Source organism: Argopecten irradians, chromosome 7, assembly GCF_041381155.1.
Source record: "Argopecten irradians isolate NY chromosome 7, Ai_NY, whole genome shotgun sequence".
Taxonomy (NCBI): Eukaryota; Metazoa; Mollusca; class Bivalvia; order Pectinida; family Pectinidae; genus Argopecten; species Argopecten irradians.
Window position 1 is genome coordinate 11,628,630 of NC_091140.1, and position 26,593 is coordinate 11,655,222.

General features: G+C 36.6%; 1 protein-coding gene across 1 annotated transcript; it reads left to right on the forward strand.

Moving 5' to 3' along the window:
- Positions 1–26,593, forward strand: LOC138327028 (apolipoprotein A-IV-like). Its single transcript, XM_069273021.1, has 2 exons — positions 1–163; positions 25,938–26,593. The coding sequence occupies exons 1-2, from the start codon at positions 1–3 to the stop codon at positions 26,591–26,593; spliced, it is 819 nt and encodes a 272-aa protein (XP_069129122.1).

A 26,593-nucleotide genomic window follows, 5' to 3' on the forward strand; every position in this document is an offset into this window, starting at 1 on the left:
ATGTCCTGTCAGTGGTACGGAGTACTGACCATGTCTAGAAAGAGATGTAGACGTTTGACCACACCCTCTCAGAGGTACGGAGTATTGACCATGTCCTGTCAGTGGTACGGAGTACTGACCACACCCTGTCAGATGTCGGAGTACCGACCACACCCTGTCAGAGGTACGGAGTACTGACCACACCCTGTCAGAGGTACGGAGTACTGACCATGTCTAGAAAGAGATGTAGATGTAGACCGACCACACCCTGTCAGAGGTACGGAGTACTGACCACACCCTGTCAGAGGTACGGAGTACTGACCATGTCTAGAAAGAGATGTAGACGTTTGACCACACCCTGTAAGAGATAAGGAATACTGACCATGTCTAGAAAGAGCTGTATACATTTGACCACACCCTGTCAGAGGCACGGAGTACTAGTGCTGATCTGACCATGTCTAGAAAGCAATGTTGACGCAAAAACTCTGACGCCACCTGGAGGATTCGATGAGACGCTACCTCGAATCAGATTTGAATCCTCTTGGGTAATAAACAATAATATAAAAGCATCAGTGGTAATTTGTTTTGAGAAACAGAAGCTGTGCCAGACGTGTATACAGTGACGCCAGACCAGACATCCTTTTAGATGGGTATACCGCCCGAGCGAGAACTCAGGCACTAGGGCTTGAAAACAATTGGCACTATCACCCATTCCTTAGTCAAACGGACAGACCAAGTTGTTCTTAGCCAATAGATATTATCAATAGACATCAGCGATATGTTTCCGAACGGACACGAGATTGTAGACGCTGATAATCACAATGAACACAATCAAATCACACTTATAAAGGCACGCAACTCGTGTTTATTTACTCACTGAAATTGATATATTCACATTAGAGACCGGAAGTATTAGCAAACCATTAAAATTTAACCGACTATGAAAGTGTGATTCGTTGATATGTCAGTCAGAAATCTGGTAAGGTACACAGCCACACGTAGCGGGATAGAGGGAGACAACCGCAAAAAAAAACCCCAGATTAATACAGGAAGTGACGTTTCAAACTGACAGGAAGTAAAGATATAGGTTTCGTATTGACATGAAGAATGTATATAGTATAGTTTTCCAAACTATCGTACAATGTAGATTGTATGGCAAAATTCTTTCTATATTTGGTTTTGTCGGTAGAAGCACATGGTTTTGTAATGTTTATGATATTTGTCATAGTGGCGGGATAGACTGTAAAATGGAGGCGTTAAATTGATGTAAAACTAAGTGGTGTCTATCCTTAGACAGAAAATGTATCCCGGGAAGGTCTCGTGTGTATCCCGAATGTTCATGACTTATATGTACGTGTATTGGTGTATTCCGTGATCCGCATCCGTGTTCTGTAATGAACACAAAGCGTTATGGCGGGATTTCGTGAGAACATTACGATGCTAATAGGTCTGAGCATTTCCTTTAAGTCAGCATTGATTAATCTCGCCAGTTTTTCTCTTTTGTGAACAAATTAGGCCATGCGATGTATTTCCTCGACAATTTGCCTTCTTGGTAACGTCTATAGATATTTGTACACGTAACGGCTACTGTAGTAGATGAGAGTATCACATTGTGTTTTATCTGATATTACTAGTTTGTGGTTTCTTACACGCTACTCTTGAGCCGATTTGTATTTTCTTTGCCGATAATATTGCATCAAAATTTGCGGTTTCTGTGACGATCACATTGGACCAATCTGTGCTTTATTTGACACCACTGATACACCGATTTGAGCTTTCTTTGACACTAATTGGAACAATTTTTTTTTTGACAAAAATATAGGACTGATTTGCGTTTTTCTCACCCCGTTGCTGACGATGACTAAAGTGGATGTAATCCTTGACCATGTTATTGAGGAGCTGTTATCAATAATGTATTGAACCCATACATACAGTAGCACTTTACAATACAGATATTATTTTTTTTTTTAAATATTCAGTAATACATGTAGTACAGGTAAAAAAATTACAGGTACATTGGTTGGACTAGGGATGTCCTAGGGCTCTCATTCAATTTCCATATTTGTTATCTTTTAGATCAAATTTACCTCACTTTTCTCTCTTACCTAATTACATATGTATTAAGAATTTGGGCTTGAATACATTTCAATTATTCGTCGCATCCACTCAAAAATTATATACAATGAAGTTAATTTGAATTAATTTCAACAACTGTTTATAAATATATCAAGGGAGACAACTCTTACATAAAATAGTCAGAAGGGAGACTTTCATTCCGTTTCATTCTAATATTCGCGGAAAAAAAGCCACATTTACGCATAAGGAACACCATATTCACCTAACTTGCACCACTCTCTGCCTCTTTTATGCAGATATATTCAACATTCACACATAATAAATACTTATTGTTACAGTAATACTGTATAGTAATTTGAATTGTTTGTGTAATTAACTTACATTATATATAATAATAATAATAAAAATACTGTAAGAGGTATCTTCATAATTCCAATTGTTCTGAAATCAGAACGATTTTTTAAGTGTTCCAGCAAAATTAATGTAGTGTAACTTACTTACTTTTGGAGAAAATCGTCTTTTTGTATCCCTATTTCCCTGATGTAAATTTTCACTTGGAAGGTCTTTATCACTACGGTATTTATTCACGTTGAAAACAAGCGTTCTGACGCCCTTCGCGGGTTAAGTTCATTTTACGAATTTAAAGTCAACAGAAGAAGCGGAATAATATCAAGAAACAATGCATTTTCAGCTCTAATATCGACATTAGTCGGGCACAAAACCCAATATCGGATAATAAGAATTTCCTGTAATAGTTGCAATAGGAAAATATTACGATGTCAGTAAATAAATGTTTAATTTCTTTCGTTTGATTCAATTTCTAAAATTGTTGACTTGATCCCGAACATTCCAGTGACGTCACTTTTAGTAGGAATGAATGAAACGGCAGTCAATCCCGCCAAACAGTGACGTCACAATCACCGGAATGAACATTCTGTGTAAATAACAGGCAATTTGTTTTCGTTTTGATTACCATCTTCTGTATGTATAATGAAAAAGTTGCAGGATAAACAGAATACCCGGTCACTATCTTACAATACAAGTTTTATTTTGGTGTCGACAGGGAAAACAGAGATAACTCTGCAAAACCTCCTCATCTCATCTCATCGCAAAAACGATAGCAGCATCGATATTAATTATAGCAAAATAAAAATGTCCAACGTTGGAAATATTGCAAGTACATTCATTATTTACATAAACCAGTAATTAGAATAATCATGTATTTCATCTAGACTAGATCATTTGCAAATCCCATACACCGCCTGCAAGGAGACGTCCTTGGCCTATCGCTACCCGAGATAGTTTAAACGTATTTTATTGCAAACAAATTTACAAAAGGATCGGACACAAGTTATTACAACTTATAAAAGCCCTTTCCCAACAACATTGACATATAAATAATTACAATTGCTTTAAATACATATAAAGTTAGATAATGAATAAATGTGACTTTGGATACTGTCTTGCGCGATGCTGGATCTTGTGTTGACTTCCTGTTTCCGGTTTGTGAGAAAGTTTCCCAACTCTTCATGGATGATTTACATAGAATAACGTTAGTGAGACACCTCTATAAGTTCGCTTCGCGAAATAAAGTTATAATGAATAATATGAATATATTTAGAGAGAGAGAAGAGGGAGGGAGAGAGAGGAGAGAGAGAGAGAGAGAGAGAGAGAGAGAGAGAGAGAGAGAGAGAGAAAGCATAACATTTTTATTATGGATGGGCAAAAAATAAATATATATATTGTGCAAAATAATACAAGCAACAATAGTATATATTCAATAAAGCATATACTGTGTAACGATATTGATTTCTCAAAACCTTTTGCTGCCCTTTATAAAATTTTGAACACATATGAATAGTTCCGAATTGGTATTTGAAGATAGTTCTTGACTACCAAATAGCAGTAAGTCAAGATCTAAGGGAATATTCAAATTTAAATTATTTAATTTCTGAACTAAAATGTTTCTTTCTATATCAAAAAGGACACACTCAAAGAAAAAATGATAAGCATTCTCACATAAATGTCCACACAAACAGCTCGGAGTTTCTGCAAGGTTCACTCGAAATAAATCATAATTTAAGGAACTACACTGGTGCCTGAGCTTAGTATGAATAATATTAATTTTGCGGTCGCCGATACCAAAGAAGGGAGGAGGAGAGATATGGTTAAGAGGTTTTAGATAATTTTTGAAAATGGTAATTGAAGCTGACGATCTGACAGAATTGTCTAGGGAGTTCCAACAACGAAGTGTTGACGGTAAAAATGAAGATGAAGTTGACGATAATCTATAATATGGGATTCTATAATTATTTACATTTCTCAATGGATATCTAACATTATCTTGAACAGTAGAAGGAAGTAGGGAAGAAAGATATTCTGGAGTTTGATTGTTATGCATCTTATACAAAAGTTGAAGTTTTCTTCTCTTTCTTCTATCCGATAAAGTTTCTAAACCAGTTTCAAATTGTAAGGCATGAACACTTGCATAAGATGGAAGACCCGTGACAATTCTTGCAGCTTCGCGTTGAGCTTTTAGTACAACCATCCCACAATTCACAAGCATACTCTAAGATTGGTAAAATAAACGTTAAGTAAATTCTCAAGAGAGCATCTCTTCTAAATATAAATTTCAATTTTCTCATAACATTTATTTTCTTCATAACTGAAGAGTATATAGCTACGACATGGTCCCCCCATTTTACACTAGAGTTCAAAGTTACACCCAAATGTTTATGACTATCCGTAAAGTCTAAAATATTTCCGTCAAACACAAGTTCTAACATTTCATCTATTTCATTTCTATTTGAGATAAAAAGTACGTCGGTTTTATCAGGGTTAAAAGTGACCAACCAGGTTTTGGCCCACGTATTCAGAGCTTCAAGATCTCTATTTAGGATAGTTTGAATTTCAAAACAGGAAGATGAGGAACATTGGAGAGAGGTATCATCAGCGAACAGACGAGATGCAGAATAAAAAATATCGGATATATCGTTTATGTATATCAAAAATAAAAGAGGTCCTAGGATAGAACCTTGCGGAACTCCGGCATCAATAGAGCTCAATTTGGAGACGGATTCATTTATACAAACCATTTGCTGCCTTTGATTTAAGTAGTCCTTTAACCAAACGATCACCTCACCACCAATTCCATATGACTTTAATTTTACAAATAGACCTTTATGCCATACACGGTCAAAGGCTTTAGAAATATCACAAAATACAATACAGGTATGTTTTTTTTCTTCAAGCGATAAACAAATATTATGATACATTTCTATTAATTGATAAACAGTGGAGTGACCTGGCAAAAAACCCGACTGGTATTTATAAAACAAGGAGTTGTCATGAAAATAGTTATAGATACCCGAGATTCTCTCGATCGTGGTCCTATATTATGTAACTTTTTATGGGATATTAAATCTAGATATATCTGTTTTCGACAGTTAAATTTCTATGAACATGTGTAAAACAAGCAGTCTCAACTGCTATTCCGAGACCATAAAATGAAAATTTGGTCACCTCGGCCAAAACACAGAGGCACGCATATTATGACAGAAACGTTTACTAGTGAATTGATACTATGTCATTTGCACGTGTATATCATGACGTTTCAAGTGGCTGCCCGTATTATTTTTTGTGAAAAATGAATTATATATATGTTATAAAATTCGGTTGGCTTTTTTATTGTCATTATTATATACACTGTACGTGATATTTAAACGAAAAACATATTTTACCTAAGAAGCCAATTATATATATAATGTAAGTATCGGTTAGCTTGTTAAATAATAATAATAATGATAATAGATATAGAAGGACACATAAAATCATTATTTGAAGGATATTTTATAATAATAATGATAATAGATATAGAAGGACACATAAAATCATTCTTTGAAGGACATTTTGGGAAATATATATTCCAAATGTGCAAGACATATAGAAAGGAAAACCTTTTATTATATATGTTTATGGATTTCAAGGAGGAATAGAAGGAGGAGAAGAAACAAGAGCGAGAGCAGTAGGCCGGTTGGGGTTAGGTATCTGCCAAAATCCGTTCAATATTAGAGACTTGTTTGATGTGCGAGTTCTATGAGAGAGAACTTTACCATATGGATGTACAATTGGATTTTAACTTCGCTGGTAACACATTAAAAAATAAATATTATTAGAAGCTGGAAACAATCATAAATAGCTTAATACCTGACGAATGTTTACGAAAAATAACACTGAGAACGCGGCGTAAAGATCACTTATACTGCCAATTTATTGCGAATCACAACACTCCTCAACTGTAAACAAGTGATGCATATGCATAATTAAATTTCTGGGGAATTGACTTGAGAATGGCCCTCACAGAAACCAGTGTTCTAGCTCGCGTGCTCACGCGTGCGTTAATCAATAATAAAAGACAGTCTCCAGATGTTATTGTTAACGATGAGTTTACTCCTAACAAGGGAGTCAGAGAGAGGAAAAGGGAGGTAATTCAGTTAGTGTCCACGCCAATCAACATCCCAGTGAGTTACAATTAGTTCTATATAAGATATGCTGGCGAATGAAGTTCCTATTTAGAACTACAAACTATGTGCAGCAATGTCATTTGTTTTTTGTGAACTACATTGTTAATCGTTCTGTGATTAATGGTGTTAGAGGCAGGGTTAATGTATAGTTTTATCGGGAGATGGGTGATAAGTGAAACTATAAAATCACTTCAACTAATGATTCCCTCGAGTCAACATTAACACCGAAACACAATACATATCCTATTTAAAGTGTTCCCCGGGAAATATCACTAAAAAGGTTACTAAAACTCCTGATGCTAACTCAAAGTATGGCTGTGTGCATGCACATAACAACATTCGGCAATTGAATATTTTATATCAATTAATTGGTCATAAAAGCGGGCCGTTACACAACTTAGATGGGATCGGTGATTTTGGAAGACTCTCGCTATTGATTTCCTGGTTAATAACAAGGAAATTGTACACGTTGTCTTGATAAGAGTTCAACATTTCCGGCGCCATCATTCTTTAGATATTCAACATGCAAAGTCAAACTTACGAATTGAAAAGTAATAAAATGTGTGTAAACACCTACACGAACGCACAACTTTGAAATCATTCCAGCACCCATGCAGTCAGAGCGAAACATCATCAAGGCTTCAAAGCCAATTACTGTTTTATCTGTGATATAGGAGGTGTATGTCTCTGTTTGATTCTATGTTCTCTATAGTGGTTCGCATCGCCGTTAAAACGTAACAAGCATGCAATGGTGTGCAGGTCCAGTAGTGGTAAAATACTAGATTACACACAATACAAGATAGCAGAAATTCTTCGATATAGAATTATAGCAGAACTTCCCTGGTAAATCAATAGATCAAATAGTATCCGGCGAAATCTACATAAGCGATCCCGCCATTCTGGATTTACCTATGTGTAACTGGTTGTATTTTTGCATTTAAATTGTGATGACAGACCGTGAATTGTCTATCCAACCCATTAAGTGGAAATAAATGTAGACAAATTTTAGCTGTCGGATTTGATTAGGAATATTACGAGTTTCTATTTCTCCCTCCATTACCGGAGAGTTCCAAATCTGACAGCTGACGAATCAAACCAGGTTGTATCATAGGGGCTTGTAACTTGACACATGTGGAGACAGGAGTGCAGCAAATACACGTACGTATATACAAGATTAGACAAAGGAACCAACGAAATGCCGAGAAAATTTGTATCTGTCTTGAAAAACGTCGCCCGTATTTCAACAAATACGACTTTACCACCAGCACAATATTTTTTTCTGTTTATTCACGAGGTCTTATAGTAGCTAATGGCGCCATGTTTTTCCAAAATATCGACGACAGATGTAAGCGATCATTTGATTGGTCCGACCGCGGTAAATGAAAGTTAACTCCATTATATGAAAAAGATGGTGAAACCATATTGGGATATTTCCCCCATCCACGGCATGCACCACTCATCTTTTGAAACGGGTCATTTTTATATTAACATCAATTTGTAAAGATATATACATGATAAGATAAATTGGTACACATTACAACAACGTGGGTTGAAATTGCAATACTTGCCATATTTGCGTTATACAATATGTATGTCAGGGTCAAAAAGGATTGTGTCTACTTCTGTAAGCTCCAACAAACGCGGTTACACTCCATTATAAAATACGGGTATTAATGTACACATACTAATTTATTTCGCAGTTACGCGATTTCGATATCAAAACATATTCCGAAGATAGCATTAGCGTATTTAAAATTGATTGGAATTGTCTATGGATCCAACTTCGCTAGCCAAGGGTATTCTGTACGATACTCTCTCTGATATCCATGGCGGATATCACGCCAAAAGGGAACTTCCTGCTGTCAAATTCTGATTTGATTCGGCTATGTTTCAGCCGACCAATGAAAACGCGTTTTTTTATATGTAAACAACACTGAACATAAGTAATGGCAGTGACTATTGAGGAATACCATTTCTGTCAACAACAGCTTCCAGCGAAGTCATATATATTATTTCGTCAATTATTAAATGTTTTAGATCAGCTAAATGAAGTAATTGGATAATTTCTCTCCAGATAGGAAAAGTTCATACGTGCGTGGTTTCTGTTTTACAAAGTTAAACAAATTATGCAAAGATAGACTTCGATCTCAAAAGATGGCCTCTGAAGCACAAAATAAAAAATTGATGTCCGAACAATAACTCACTGATATGCTATGGTATTTTGAACCAGTCGCATACAACATGTTTTTCAAAGGGCGCTGCTCTTTTCCTAATCCCTAGATCACTGATACGAACTTTTTCATTGTTTTGATTACTTACTACGTTAACGGAACAGGTGAAACTGCAGTAATCCAGCAGGTGGCGCAGTGCGGGAACTTCAATTTTGACGTGAGTTCTGCCATGGCTTTCAGGCAGAGTATCATACATTTGGCTAGCGAACTTGTTGTCTATCTAGCTGCAATATTTTGGCTTAAAAGACTTTTAGACAGAGAGTGGCGTTGCCGAAAGGTATAGTAGGCCGGGTACGTATATTCGTTCTAGTTGTTTATCGTGCACTATCTACTTTTTAGGAGATAACCTTTTGCGTATTGATTTTAATCACGAAATTCGTGAAAGTAAGTAGCACGCGAGAAAACTTTGGTTTTTATTGTGTGGATATTCGGTGACAAAAATGTGTCCCGAACCTTAAAGACTATGTTTTCAACTTTTCATGAAATGAACATATTTTCTAAGAAGTGATGCAAAATGCAAGGAAGCAAACTTTCTCTTGTTTAAACAGGGGATGCTAACTAAATAGATTTCAGACATTGTCTATGGTTGGTGTCATGATCTCAAGACATCTTTAAGTAACGAAGGTGCAGTTCATGGCCAAACGATACCGATGGGACCTTGGGGAAAAGAAAGGAAGATTGAAACGAAAGAGAAACTATCAGTTACCGCTCCGTATATAGGAGCTACTGCTACCTATTGGCAGTGCATGCATTGATATCGCTGACGTCAACAGTTTATGTGTATTTGTCGATCCTGGTTATTGAGCTAACTTGGCCGTGTACTGGTCGGGAGGTCATAGCTATGTCACCAGTGCTAAATCTATATCAATTTTGTACGAAACTCACGGAAGTCTTAAACGGCTTTATCGATAGTACTACTGTCAGGCCGGAAACACCTCTTCAGCGCCCGATCATGCGTACAGAACGAGCTACAGTTGTGCCACCACGTACCCTTGGAAGTAAACCGCTGTACCCAGCGACTGGCGGATATTAACGTTACAATTAACGGCTTATATTCATTCCTTACGACCTGGTTCATTGTCTATGGACAGGCAAATCCGCTATCAAGTCCTACAAAATCTGTATAAGTAGGGGACGATCAATTTTTCGATTATTAAAAGTGAGTATTATAGACTACGATGAAAGTCGTTAATTGACACTTTCCTTTGTGGAAGTGTCAGAGAAAAACGTGGAGGTGATAATGTATATATCAGGACAAAGAAGTGTTGTCAAATGCTCACGTATTCAGCTCGAACCGTAACGACTGTTTTATATACGTATACGGTGAGAGCCTGTACCAGATCAAGAAGTCGGCACCATTAGTAATCCCGACTTTACACATATCTATACACAGAAACAACTTAGTTCAAATACAGCCACAGATCTTTTATATTCAAATAAAGAATTGTGTAATAACACACCTCTCTCCAAGCGAACACATTTATTGCGGACTTTTATATCCCACGTAAACGGTTTCTTGGCAACGACCGTGTATTGCCATGTAAAAGTAATTCTCACAAAACGTTTCGCATGCCATTAATTATTTTGATTGATTCTTTTCCATCCCCGTAATTCGTTTTCCTGGTCACTTGGTATAAAATCGAATCCTAACTAGATTTGGACGTTCATGATCATTTACAATAAATAGCCATTCTGCTGGCGATCATGTGACGACCGGAAGTTCCATAAATACGTAACATGTAGACGTGTCACAACCGGAACTTCAATAAACATCAAACCACAGTATACGGAGAGTTCAATAAACACCTCAACAGATGATGGTTTTACTACAAATGTGATTGTAATCGATAAAAGTCATGACAAACAAAGTTCACGTGCACTTCAGTGTTGTGGAGATGATTGGCATGACCTATAATTGACAAGTGCCATGGTGTGTTAATATTTGTTTATTACCCAATCTCCATGATCATCCAAATTCTAGCGAATTTACCGAATTACGCTTAGTAATAGTGATACTGAATCTAGAAAGGAGACACGAGTAAGGTTTGCATGATGTTTTCGCTTTGGTGGGTCTTTGCTTTTTGTCTAATTGCTTTTGCGGCTCTATATTTTCTTGTTTCTTGCTTTGGGAATTATGCGCTTTTTCGTTATTTTGTTTTTCGCATGTGGTCTTCGGGAACACAACGAATCAAAAAGACAAATTGTCCGTTCGAGCAAAGTTAAAATCTCTGTGGACGACACCGCCACCGACATGGCCATGACTGACATGGTGATACGTGCAGTAGGCAACAACCTATATGAGACACACCTAGCCTCGCATTCATTTCACATGTTATGTTGTATTTTTCCACGATACATTGATATTCAGTGATGTGCCTGCAGAATCTTCATTTCCATATGGTAATTGTGTGGTGCTGCGGAGAGACAGACTCTCGGAAGGGGAACATTTGTTCCGGAGCTCCACTGAATGTTTTACTGTCGGAAATCTCCATCATTTGAAACCCCGGTAAAGGATGGACACTGAAGGCCATAATTCAGCGAATCTAAAATTCTGAACGACGTTATTGATCACGTCTGGTTGTCAGTCGATTCCATCATCATGGCGATTGGGGGAGATGAGAGACATATAGGTTGGGGATGGAAATATTTAAAGGTGAAGATTTAGGGCATGGTAATGGTCGAAAGAAACTTTGACGGTCTATTTTGGCGATATATCGGAAATGCTTCCCTAATGATCAAACTGTAAAATACTTGAAATGGTGTGTCTCAACCGTCTTTGTTTTCTCTCTAAGAAAACATGTTAATTCTCGCTATAGTGCTGGACTCAATATTCATAGTAACGTCAGGTATACCAATTAAACGCACCTTTGTGACATTATGACGTCATTACACAAGAAGCTCCTCCCCTTTCCATGTACATTTATTGTATTATCTAAACTCTACAGAATGTCCCGTTCATCTCGGCGATACAATAGTCCTTGTTTACCTCGGCGACTACCAATTTCACGGTATGAATTCTCTAGAGCCTGTTAATTATGAATGTATCATCAATTTTCTCGTCTCGCCCTGCTGGACCGAGACGTGCTATCAAAAATTCTCCCTTCAATTATTTATTCCTGATACAGTGCACGCACTACACTGTATATATTCTACTGTTTTTTTAACTAGTTTTCTTTGGGGCAAAGTTGTTTTCAAAAACAAATGTTTGGTTTCCGAGGAAACCAGCTGTCCATTGCCATGTTTGATCTAGAGATAGTTAGGAGTTTCCTTAACTACTAGCCACGATTTACTGCTGGAGCAGCTCCCTAAAATAGTCTGTTTCCAATGGCTACGATAGAAGTTTCATCTATAAGATTACCATAGATGATCACAAAGGGACGTTTTATAAATATGATGACCGAGCTAATATTTAAGCATGTATCCTAAACCCATATATGCAAAATGAAACCCATTCACTTTGCATCCATGGATATTGTTTGCATTGCTAAAATAGGAATCATGTATTACTATGGATACTTGTTCACTGTAATATACTAAGCACCCTCATCACGGTAGATACACGTACATATCACAGGGATCTATGTGTATTTGGACCGAATCTCTGCGTACATGGGCCATTTTAGACGTCTCAGGGTCTAGATCGGTTTAAACATACTCTTCATGTCCAGTATAAGGACAACGGTATAAAACTTTCTAGGAGGACAACGTCTAGCTTCTCTCGGTAAAAGTCCATTATTTTAGTTGAATTGATATCGTTCCTTTCAAAAACATCCTACGAAACCCTGCAATTTGCTGTCATTACGGTAATAGCGTACCCATATTTCAACAAAACTGACACAAAATCGCCCTTAATTGTGTTTTGGAAACTGAAATATTGTTTTTCAGGTGTGTCTCTGGCGTGTTGATTACGTCAAAGACAAACGATACGAGCGACACAACTTATTTTCGTTTAGCCAATAGGATTAGGTCATGTATATTTAATAAAGAAAATGTGTGTTATTGTCAGGTTCGGTTCGGACCGTTGGTAATGATATAAATCGCAGGACACAAAACGAAGAATTCAAGTGGAATTTGCCTTTCTCTTGTATTTCTTTCTCACATATCAACTATATGTGGCACATTGCATAGAAATAAAATGAAAGTTCACTCGTATTGGTAATCCAATATGTAGACACCGAATTAGTTGTCTGTAGATGGCGATCCACATTAACATACGGCAACTTCCGCACGTTTTGTCAAGAAGTAAAGATGACGTAAGAAAATGTTGAACTTTGGAATTTAATGATGATAATTTTGACTTGACGGATCGCTATTCTGGAGTGTCCAGAATGTAGCTGTTGTGTTCCGTACAAAGTCGGAGACCTAACTGATTTACAAATAAAATATTTCATGCTTAAATAATGTACATACAATAAAATTACAGAATTATGATTGACAGATATCGCTCATTGGCAGATTAATCAACCGTGGTCAGTGTCCTTTAGGCAATTAGGATGGCCGTGACATTAATACGGTTACGTAATAGAATGGAACATAAAATCTTTCAGAAAAGGTATCGAAGTAAATTGCCAGAGGATATACACAGTTATCACACATACGGGTTTTTATCTCAAATGTCACAAACGATATATGTAGAGTAAATATGATCAAGAATATAACCTTAGGAATGTCAAATTACACACAATAGTATTAACTGATAATTGATGTTAAAATTTAGCAACTATTAACACAAGTTCAAAGCACTTTAAAATTTATCACAAAATTCTTTGTGATATATACACTATATGTATATAATAAGATCAGGGACCGCAATGAACCCTGGGGAGATTGGTGATTAACCAATTGAAAAAACCAAGGAAGTATTTCAAAGCATGTAAATGATTAACGATCAATATTTGCTCACATGAAGTTAAATTTACACGAGGAAAAGACCTACAGAATTTATCATGTCACACATATCTACACATACCGATACCTTTCACCGAGATAATTCTCACAAAATTCTTACATTGGCGCCATGATTGATTATACCGATTCCGGCGACATGTTTTAACTAGCGTCGGAGGGCAGACGTCCTTTCTAAAATATTAATTTAACATTTTTTTTCTGTAGGTTTTCTTCAGAATTTACACTTGTTCCCCTTCTATTGGTAATACAAAAGAGGATTCCAATCTTCTGTTCCCTACATAATTGATTTGGTATGTAACTAACAGACTGTCTGAACCTCGCCTGGCCGAGGACCGTCAGTAGCTCTACTGTAGAGTCCCCTTTGTGGTAGTTATCTTGGAATATAACTTGTTATTATAGGTTCATTACGAAGTCTGTTCTATAACCAAATTTTCTCTCAAACACTGTTCCTTTGTACTTACTTCCGTTTGATGCTTTCTTCTTATTACGATTTTCTATACAAATAAAACTTGTTTTCCTGCTCAAGGTATAATTAAAGCCTTCATCAAAATACTTTTTTTTCAAATAACATACAACCAAATGTTATCCTTCGCTTTAAAGACTGAGAGTTAATGAGTCAGTGGTTAAGCAGTTTGACAAGACCTACATGTACTGAAAGTCTTGTGATCAGATTAACAAACTTCAATAATATTTGTTACAATAAAGCATTTTAGTGTGACCATACCTTGGTTGGTTTTGACGAAACAGAATTAATTGACGTAATTTGCTTATTTTAATGTCATTTTCTGGGGATTAAAGAACTCTTGTTTGTCCCTAAACGGTCTTGTCAGTAACCAAACTGCATATGTTTATGCAGTCCATCTAAACGGAAATATGACCAAGGAAAACAAACAAACAGCTATATCAACTCGTTTGTATCGCAGCTCAAGACAATCGAGGTGTGCCGATGACATTTACTAGTTAATTGGCGAGGGGTTCCGACTCGAATCTTTGAACCTATGGTAACCGTAACAGGAACATTTTTTGGTAGTTTTTTTGTTTGTTTTTTTTTGTGTTAAGATTTACCGAAAATTAAAATATCGAAATTCCAATCTGAACGAAACAATGTCGTTAACTTATCTTTAAGAGCTAATCTCCATTATAGAATTTTTATCTTTGATGTGTGAGAGATAGGTATGTTTTCACGGTTTTCATAGAAACCATTGACGACATAAGTTAACTGGCGGAACAAGGCCACGAGATGATGAGAGCACCTGCTTGATTAGCGAAAGGTAGACTCACAGAGCTCAAGTAATTAGATCAACGTGACTAATATGTTCTTCTATGAATATTTATACGTCTATAAAACAAAATAAAACTTAATCAAGACGAAACAAATAACTAGAGACCGGACCAAACATGGAAATATATATATCACTGATTGACGTCTTGGTGTCATTATATACACATACATCGCGATTTATGTGTCTGATGGACAGATGGATATTCATACACGTGGCCCTTTGTCATACATATCGTATATTAGATATCATTTTGATACCATTACTTAAGGGCACGAATAGACAAGCCCACCGGGGGATTGTATACCTCTGTAATCCTAGATTATCTTACTTCATTAATAAGTATGTATAATGACACAGGTGCGTGCTCAGAAACTGTTAAAGGCGGAGAGTATCAGAGAGGAGATAGCAAGCTATGATACCAATAAAGGAGATATCGAGCACTGATAACAGGAGATAATATAGGAGATACCAAGCTCTGGTTGAAATATGTAGGAGATACCAAGCTCTGATAGCAAGAGATAGAAGGAAATAAGTACCAGTCTTTTATAACAACGGATAGAAGGTTATAACAAGCTCCGTTAACAACGGAACGGATAGAAGGTTATAACAAGCTCCGTTAACAACGGATAGAAGGTTATAACAAGCTCCGTTAACAACAGATAGAAGGTTATAACAAGCTCCGTTAACAACAGATAGAAGGTTATAACAAGCTCCGTTAACAACAGATAGAAGGTTATAACAAGCTCCGTTAACAACGGATAGAAGGTTATAACAAGCTCCGTTAACAACGGATAGAAGGTTATAACAAGCTCCGTTAACAACGGATAGAAGGTTATAACAAGCTCCGTTAACAACAAGAAGGATACCGGATAGAAGGTTATAACAAGCTCCGTTAACAACAGATAGAAGGTTATAACAAGCTCCGTTAACAACGGATAGAAGGTTATAACAAGCTCCGTTAACAACGGATAGAAGGTTATAACAAGCTCCGTTAACAACGGATAGAAGGTTATAACAAGCTCCGTTAACAACGTATAGAAGGTTATAACAAGCTCCGTTAACAACAGATAGAAGGTTATAACAAGCTCCGTTAACAACGATAGAAGTTATAACAAGCTCGTTAACAACGGATAGAAGGTTATAACAAGCTCCGTTAACAACGGATAGAAGGTTATAACAAGCTCCGTTAACAACAGATAGAAGTAGTTAACAATTAACAAGAGTAAAGTTATAACAAGCTCGTTATAACAAGCTCCGTTAACAACGATAGAAGGATAACAAGTGTTAACAACAGATAGAAGTTATAACAAGCTCCGTTAACAACGGATAGAAGGTTATAACAAGCTCCGTTAAAACGTGAAGTTAAACAAGCTCGAACAACGGATAGAAGGTTATAACAAGCTCCGTTAACAAGGATAGATAGGTTATAACAAGCTCCGTTAACAACGAAGAAGAAACACTCCGTTAACAACGATAGAAGGTTATAACAAGCTCCGTTAACAACGATAGAAGTATAACAAGCTCGTTAACAAGATAGAAGGTTATAACAAGCTCCGTTAACAACAGATAGAAGGTTATAACAAGCTCCGTTAACAACGGATAGAAGGTTATAACAAGCTCCGTTAACAACGATAGAGGTTATAACAAGCTCGTTAACAACGATAAAGGTTATAACAACGACAGAAGGTTATAACAAGCTCCGTTAACAACGATAGAAGGTTATAACAAGCTCCGTTAACAAGGATTAATAATAACAAGCTCCGTTAACAACAGATAGAAGGTTATTACAATCCTATAATAACAGAAAGAACATGATAACAAGCTCTGATAACAGGTTCACAGGTTGATATTACAAATCCGGTAACCTGACTATAAATAGACACAGGGAATTCCCTGTCTCTTCTACATTTTTGACCAATCAAAATAGATCATTGCCGATCACCGAGCAAAAGCCAAGGTGGCAGTTCACAGTAAGACCGAAAGGCCATGAGTGAGATTTTTTATGAAGCAGAAGGCCTCTGTTTTATCATATACATTTTTTTTTAAATACGTATGTCCTAAATTGGTGAAATCAATCTAGAGACTTATATACAGGCTTCACATTTGCATAAAGGAGTTTAACAAAATGGGTTCGAGATTAATGGTTTAGAGGGTATCGGAATGTGCGTCAAAGACGGAAAAACTCAATACTGTAGCAGCAGCAATTGATAGCCGCGGTACAAGATAAGATTGCTCAAAAGTTAATGTTATATCTATGTCGAAATAGGCTCAGTTCCGCTATCACGACAGTGATGCTTGGTTTTAAACTATGTTCAAGAAAAAAAATCTGCCAGAGGGAATGTAATTTTGGATTAAAAATCCTATTTTTTTTTTTTTTTTTGCAATTTTCAAAAAAATATTTGGTTACCATGGTTTTTAAAGACTCACAGACTGTCCAAAATTTATGTAGTTGTTATTAAGATTAAAAAGCTGTGTACAAAATTAAAACCTGCACTTTATTTTGCTGAATTTTAAAAATCTACTGTACTCTGCTACCCAAACCACACCATGGCAGACAACAGTGTGGTGTGATTAAGATAGATACATGTATTTTACACACGTTAAATGTAGCTGTATCTTCAAATGTCAACTACGAAATTCTCCATAGTAATCTTAAAGGGACAATTCAGTCTAAGAGAACATTATTTGTACATATATCGAAAAAACCCAGTTATAATGGAAATAAGATCAGTTGGTTTTACTGTGATATCCCTGAAAACTCATGGTTGTGACATGTGGGTAGATGTTCAAACTCGCTTCCTGTCCATTACACATTGTGGTCGAACTTCTTGTATGCCGAACCCTGTTCCTTGCTCGTAGAGTAATGCAACTTTTGTCTAGAACTGCTCAAATCGCTCTGAGAGTAGTGTGTTTACCTTATTAGGTGAATTGTCTTGCCTAAAAATCATTTTATCACCTTCTCAGTGGTTATGTAGTTTATTTGTTTAACGTGCGTGACTTTGGCTCGGGTATGAGTACAGCGTCCATATTGTACCTGCTTAATCGTATTGATCAACGATTTGATATTTCAACGATATTAATTGAAATATTTAACAATGTCGTGGAATTTGTCAATGTTTTACGTTATATGTTTCATAAGAAATGTAGAACAATACATTTATGCCATATTTTGCTTCTTGGTTATGTAAAAGTATTAGCCTGAGTGAATTGTAAGCATATATAATTCAGTATATAAAAACAGTTTTGATAATATACCACTTTAAACTTGTAATGTTGAATAGAATATAACAAATATGATAATACACTGACTGTATTTCACAAAATTAATTAGAACACTGTGCCTCAGATCACTAGTCGTTTGATATTTTAAATAGGGAGGGATATTGTTTTAGGCTCTATCCATCCGTCCATCCGAGATCCTTTTCCGGACCATAATTCAAAAACCCTTCAACGCAGCTCCATGACACTTTCTGAATATATCAGACATGTGCCCTAGTTGCGCTTTTTGCTACTGCAGACCCGCATTTTTACCGTTACCATGGAAACTTAGTCGAAAATACAAAATTACTGTTTCTTTTTGTTTCCGTGCTATAACTCCAAAACCATTCAATGCTGCTCATTGAAACTTTATGTATATATCTAGTTGTGCCTTTTGTTATTTCGGACCTTCCACTTTGGTATTTTTCCGTTACCATGGAAACTAAGTCAAAACTACCAACTTACTGTTTCCTTTTGTTTCTGGACTATAACTCCAAAACCGTTCTACACAGCTCCTTGAAACTTTCTGTATATATCAGACAAGTGCCCTAGTTGTGGATTTTGCTATTTCGGACCTTCCATTCTGGGATTTTTTTTCCGTTACCATGGAAAGTTATTCAAAATACCAACTTACTGTTTCCTTTTGTTTCCGCACTATAACTCCAAAACCGTTCAACACAGCTCCTTGAAACTTTCTGTATATATCAGACAAGTGCACAAGTTGTGTCTTTTTGCTATTACAGGCAGACCTTCCATTTTTTGCATTTTTCTCATTTCCATGGAAACTTAGTCAAAAATTCCAAATTACTGTTTCCTTTTGTTTCCGCGCTATAACTCCAAAACCGTTCAACGCAGCTCCTTGAAACTTTCTGTATATATCAGACAAGTGCACAAGTTGTGTCTTTTGTTATTGCAAATCTCCCCAATCCTTTCTAATCCACAATATTCTTTTTATCACACAAGGGCACAAGTTGTGTCTTTTGTTATTGCAAAATTCCCCAATCCTTTCTAATCCACAATATTCTTTGTTTTAGTTTATCATATGAAAATATATTGCTCAATGCAATATGATATAATGTATATTGCATTTTGTCTGGTATATTATGGCACCAGATGAACTTTATTTTTGAATAAATGACATTTAACAAAATTATGTCACCGTGACCTATTTTTTGACACTAAGTTATATTTTCAAAATGTATTATTTTTAACATATAAATGCATTACAATTCATAAAAAGTCATTCAAAAATATAATTTGGAACCTACAAAACTGGACAAAACAGAAAATAGTCCTACCTGTTTAACCCCCCATATCTCACAAAGGACTCATACCTGACCTTAATCATATGTCATATCATGATGTTCTAACCCCGGGTATCTGTAAAAAAAAAGAATAATGCTTAACGGAAATGGCCACTAGAGGGTCCAAATTGACACTCCTCCTTTGTGGAAAAGTAAGCTTTGTCTTGGATCAACGATTATTTGTCTGTAATGGTACCAGTATTACTTCAATAGGTAATAATATCGTATGTACATTTATGTATGTATATATACGATATGACTGGGTGTATAATGGAGGGAATAGCGTGAATGTGATGTAATAATCCCATCGTTATAATTGGATGTTAACATGAAATAATCCCATCGTTATAATTGGATGTTAACAGATCACGTTCGAGATAAGAGGATGGCATTAATTTATAGATTAGAGGGAGACGGTGGTAGACGTGTCAGAACCAATTACCTTGTCTGTCACAGAACATCCATCACTGTACTGTTTAAAGTTTGTTTGCTTAAATTAGATACGAAACATAGAAACGATAGCGGTCTTAATTGGAGCGGACAAGTCACGTGACTAACATACAGTGGTTTCATTGATGCAGCTGCTGTTCGGTATCATTAACATTGTAATTGATTTTATTTTCAGTTTAATCAAACTAAATGCATTTTGTACAGTTTAATTGTAACACTGTCGGTTTTACTTTTTAATAGAAAAAAATCCAATGTGTAATGTCCGTCGTGACGATCAAAGAGAATATGTTAACGTCACTTCCTGTTGTGTTACAACAGAACTTCGACGTCACTTTAGCTCACTCAAACATCATGGATTTTCCACGCTCAAAAATAGTATGATGTACTGGCGCAGCCTAGTGGAGAGTCGGTAATGAGGCAAGTAATCCAGTCTAAAGCATTTTGTGCCATCGTTTAGACTGGTGTTATATCTCGGAAAGTGACGTCATTATATTATTGCTCTATGTTGCATTGACAATGATTGTCTGATACCATGAGACTCTGATGTCACTTAGTGCAGTGGCTTTCATGATCAGATTCAGATCTACTTCGTGTGCCTGTATACGTGTTGTAGAGTGTGACATTGCAAATGTAAAAATGAACGGAATTTTGATATATATTTCATGTACGCATTAACATTACCAAAATAATCACACAAGTGATTTTATTTTCAAGCCTTTTGTTTCTTTTCACTGATGAAGCGCAAATATTTATATAAATGTATTTATTAAACTTATCTTAACTTTGATTCAAACATCACAATGTAAATAAGTCCATTTCAATAGATGAACCCCTCCCCACTTGTTAATGTCCTGTACTCTCAACATTACGAGGAAAAAAGAATGATGATTGATGATCATCATCATATGCACACATTCAGTCCACGGTTTACAAATTAATTATATTGATGTGTCTATGCCGCTCATTTATATAAATGTTGTTTGTGTATACATAAATAAGCAAGGTTCATTTGTGTATAATTCTGAAGTCTGCAAACCTTGTTTCCAAGTCATTCCCCAATTTTCCCTACTTAAGCGATATAGCAATGAGCCTGCCCAACATAACAGTTGTTTTATTATAAGCATGCATTATTTATCAGTTACGATGGAATTAATATCAAATTACTTTAAACATTTCAATATCATTGCTTATCAGGCGTACAGGTGTTCGGGGATTTGTGAATTCGCTGCGCCGGAAGTGAATCCAGTTTGGCGCGTGCGGGACAGACATGTCACGTGTCTAGCCGAATTTGGTGATGTAGTCAGTCTGCTCAAATCAGACCTGTAAGTACAAATCATACTGTAGAAATTCTTGTCATATAAATAAAAATTTTCTATCTGAATGGTATTCATAGCAAATGTGACGTCATCATAGGTTTTGCAATAGAGGGCGACAGTGTCTCGAACAACATTATTCCCTTTTACCGCTGGTCAATAACTGTTTCTGTAGTTCCAATAAAACCATTGCTTGTGTACTAAGTATCGCTTAACCATCGTCACTATAACATATTCAATAATTTACTATAATTAGTGTAGTTTTACTAAAGTATCAATGTTTCAGCTCAGTCTGACCGGTATAAGCAGGACAGTTACTACGGTATATTTTAATGGGACCAGGCAATCGTGTCCTTGGATCTGCTGCTTTATGGATTTTTCATGATAAACCTCGGAAATCTTTTCATCCGAAGAAATGCTGGAATCGATTTGGCCCTCACCAGCGTTTCCGTCTATGTTTATAAAGAAAGTCAGAACGTCAATTTCCACGTCCTGTGTTGAATATATGTTGGCAGTCTCCTCACACAACTTACCAGTAAATAGTCCGAGGAGATGTAAATCTTAGTCAAATGTTATCTCCTCACACAACTTACCTGTAAATAGTCCGAGGAGATAGACATCTTAGTCAAATGTTATCTCCTCACACAACTTACCTGTAAATAGTCCGAGGAGATAGACATCTTAGTCAAATGTTATCTCCTCACACAACTTACCTGTAAATAGTCCGAGGAGATGTAAATCTTAGTCAAATGTTATCTCCTCACACAACTTACCTGTAAATAGTCCGAGGAGATGTAAATCTTAGTCAAATGTTATCTCCTCACACAACTTACCTGTAAATAGTCCGAGGAGATGTAAATCTTAGTCAAATGTTATCTCCTCACACAACTTACCTGTAAATAGTCCAAGGAGATGTAAATCTTTGTCATATGTTATCACCTCACACAACTTTCCTGTAAATAGTCCGAGGAGATAGACATCTTAGTCAAATGTTATCACCTCACACAACATTCCTGTAAATAGTCCGAGGAGATGAAAATCTATTCAAAAGTTATCTCCTCACACAACTTACCTGTGAATAGTCCGAGGAAATGTAAATCTTAGTCAAATGTTATCACCTCACACAACTTACCTGTAAATAGTCCGAGGACATGGAAATCTTAGTCAGATGTTATCTCCTCACACAACTTACCTGTAAATAGTCCGAGGAGATGTAATAGTAATTAGTCTTAGTCAATGTTATCTCTCACACACAACTTACCTGTAAATAGTCCGAGGAGATGTAAATCTTAGTCAAATGTTATCACCTCACACAACTTACCTGTAAATAGTCCGAGGAGATGTAAATCTTAGTCAAATGTTATCACCTCACACAACTTACCTGTAAATAGTCCGAGGAGATGTAAATCTTAGTCAAATGTTATCTCCTCACACAACTTACCTGTAAATAGTCCGAGGAGATGTAAATCTTAGTCAAATGTTATCACCTCACACAACTTACCTGTAAATAGTCCGAGGAGATGTAAATCTTAGTCAAATGTTATCTCCTCACACAACTTACCTGTAAATAGTCCGAGGAGATGTAAATCTTAGTCAGATGTTATCTCCTCACACAACTTACCTGTAAATAGTCCGAGGACATATACATCTTAGTCAAATGTTATCACCTCACACAACTTACCTGTAAATAGTCCGAGGAAATGTAAATCTTAGTCAAATGTTATCTCCTCACACAACTTACCTGTAAATAGTCCGAGGAGATCGAAATCTTAGTCAGATGTTATCACCTCACACAACTTACCTGTAAATAGTCCGAGGAGATGGAAATCTTAGTCAAATGTTATCACCTCACACAACTTACCTGTAAATAGTCCGAGGAGATGTAAATCTTAGTCAAATGTTATCACCTCACACAACTTTCCTGTAAATAGTCCGAGGAGATGTAAATCTTAGTCAAATGTTATCTCCTCACACAACTTACCTGTAAATAGTCCGAGGAGATGTAAATCTTAGTCAAATGTTATCACCTCACACAACTTACCTGTAAATAGTCCGAGGAGATGTAAATCTTAGTCAAATGTTATCTCCTCACACAACTTACCTGTAAATAGTCCGAGGAGATGGAAATCTTAGTCAAATGTTATCTCCTCACACAACTTACCTGTAAATAGTCCGAGGAGATGGAAATCTTAGTCAAATGTTATCTCCTCACACAACTTACCTGTAAATAGTCCGAGGAGATGTAAATCTTAGTCAAATGTTATCACCTCACACAACTTACCTGTAAATAGTCCGAGGAGATAGACATCTTAGTCAAATGTTATCACCTCACACAACTTACCTGTAAATAGTCCGAGGAGATGTAAATCTTAGTCAAATGTTATCTCCTCACACAACTTACCTGTAAATAGTCCGAGGAGATGTAAATCTTAGTCAAATGTTATCACCTCACACAACTTACCTGTAAATAGTCCGAGGAGAGGAGATGTAAATCTTAGTCAAATGTTATCACCTCACACAACTTACCTGTAAATAGTCCGAGGAGATGTAAATCTTAGTCAAATGTTATCACCTCACACAACTTACCTGTAAATAGTCCGAGGAGATGTAAATCTTAGTCAGATGTTATCACCTCACACAACTTACCTGTAAATAGTCCGAGCAGATGTAAATCTTAGTCAAATGTTATCTCCTCACACAACCTTCCTGTAAATAGTCCGAGCAGATGTAAATCTTAGTCAAATGTTATCTCTCACACACAACTTACCTGTAAATAGTCCAAGGAGATGTAAATCTTAGTCAAATGTTATCTCCTCACACAACTTACCTGTAAATAGTCCGAGGAGATGTAAATCTTAGTCAAATGTTATCACCTCACACAACTTACCTGTAAATAGTCCGAGGAGATGTAAATCTTAGTCAAATGTTATTTTCTCACACAACTTACCTGTAATTAGTCCGAGGAGATGTAAATCTTAGTCAGATGTTATCACCTCACACAACTTACCTGTAAATAGTCCGAGGAGATGTAAATCTTAGTCAGATGTTATCTCCTCACACAACTTACCTGTAAATAGTCCGAGGAGATGTAAATCTTAGTCAAATGTTATCACCTCACACAACTTACCTTTAAATAGTCCGAGGAAATGAAAATCTTCGTCAAATTTTATCTCCTCACACAACTTACCTGTAAATAGTCCGAGGACATAGACATCTTAGTCAAATGTTATCACCTCACACAACTTACCTTTAAATAGTCCGAGGAAATGAAAATCTTAGTCAAATTTTATCTCCTCACACAACTTACCTGTAAATAGTCCGAGGAGATGGAAATCTTAGTCAGATGTTATCACCTCACACAACTTACCTGTAAATAGTCCGAGGAGATGGAAATCTTATTCAAATGTTATCTCCTCACACAACTTACCTGTAAATAGTCCGAGGAGATGGAAATCTTAGTCAGATGTTATCTCCTCACACAACTTACCTGTAAATATGTCCGAGGAGATGGAAATCTTAGTCAAATGTTATCTCCTCACACAACTTACCTGTAAATAGTCCGCGGAGATGGCAATCTTAGTCAAATGTTATCTCCTCACACAACTTACCTGTAAATAGTCCGAGGACATAGACATCTTAGTCAAATGTTATCAATTCACACAACTTACCTGTAAATAGTCCGAGGAAATGTAAATCTTAGTCAAATGTTATCTCCTCACACAACTTACCTGTAAATAGTCCGAGGAGATGGAAATCTTAGTCAGATGTTATCTCCTCACACAACTTACCTGTAAATAGTCCGAGGAGATGGAAATCTTAGTCAGATGTTATCTCCTCACACAACTTACCTGTAAATAGTCCGAGGAGATGGAAATCTTAGTCAAATGTTATCTCCTCACACAACTTACCTGTAAATAGTCCGAGGAGATGGAAATCTTAGTCAGATGTTATCTCCTCACACAACTTACCTGTAAATAGTCCAAGGAGATGTAAATCTTTGTCAAATGTTATCACCTCACACAACTTTCCTGTAAATAGTCCGAGGAGATGGAAATCTTAGTCAGATGTTATCACCTCACACAACTTACCTGTAAATAGTCCGAGGAGATGGCAATCTTAGTCAGATGTTATCACCTCACACAACTTACCTGTAAATAGTCCGAGGAGATGGAAATCTTAGTCAAATGTTATCACCTCACACAACTTACCTGTAAATAGTCCGTGGAGATGGAAATCTTAGTCAGATGTTGTCACCTCACACAACTTACCTGTAAATAGTCCGAGGAGATGGAAATCTTAGTCAGATGTTGTCACCATTAACCTGCCGACCTCACCATGTCTGTAATGCTTTATTGTTATCTTTGTCGTGTATTGATTGCCACACAAATATATTAGGTCTTGATGGTCTTCCTGTTGTAAATACCCTGATAGTGTATTTTTGAATTTTCCGTAACAATTATATACGAATTTGTCATAAATAAGATAAAAACCTTTTTATGTTATATATTTTTGGTTTATGTTCTATATCTCATGATTTTATTTTGATATTTGATATTTTCGTTCATATTCCAATAATTTGTTTTTTGTTTAGTTTTTATTGTTCCATTAACAGAAGTTTCAGCAAGAGTACTGTTGGAGTGGACCGTTACTGAGAGTGTGGAACAGTTGGAGTGGTTCGTAACAGAGAGTGTTGAACAGTTGGAGTGGTCCCTTACAGAGAGTGTGGAACAGTTGGAGTGGTTCGTAACAGAGAGCGTGGAACAGTTGGAGTGGTCTATTACAGAGGGCATTGAACAGTTGGAGTGGACCGTTACTGAGAGTGTGGAACAGTTGGAGTGGACCGTTACTGAGAGTGTGGAACAGTTGGAGTGGTTCGTAACAGAGAGTGTGGAACAGTTGGAGTGGTTCGTTACAGAGAGTGTGGAACAGTTGGAGTGGTCCGCTGCAAAGAGTGTGGAACAGTTGGAGTGGTCCGTTACAAAGGGCATTGAACAGTTGGAGTGGTTCGTTACAAAGGGCATTGAACAGTTGGAGTGGTTCGTTACAAAGGGCATTGAACAGTTGGAGTGGTCCGTTACAAAGGGCATTGAACAGTTGAAGTGGTCCGTTACAAAGGGCATTGAACAGTTGGAGTGGTTCGTTACAGAGAGTGTGGAACAGTTGGAGTGGTCCGCTGCAAAGATTGTGGAACAGTTGGAGTGGTCCGTTACAAAGGGCATTGAACAGTTGGAGTGGTCCGTTACAGAGAGTGTGGAACAGTTGGAGTAG

What these genes read in the sequence shown, in the direction of transcription:
- LOC138327028 (XM_069273021.1), top strand. Translation starts at nt 1, where the DNA reads ATGTCCTGTCAGTGGTACGGAGTACTGACCATGTCTAGAAAGAGATGT. An exon ending in CCGACCACACCCTGTCAGAG is followed by an intron (nt 164 to 25,937) that starts GTACGGAGTACT and finishes TTCCATTAACAG; the next exon opens with AAGTTTCAGCAAGAGTACTG.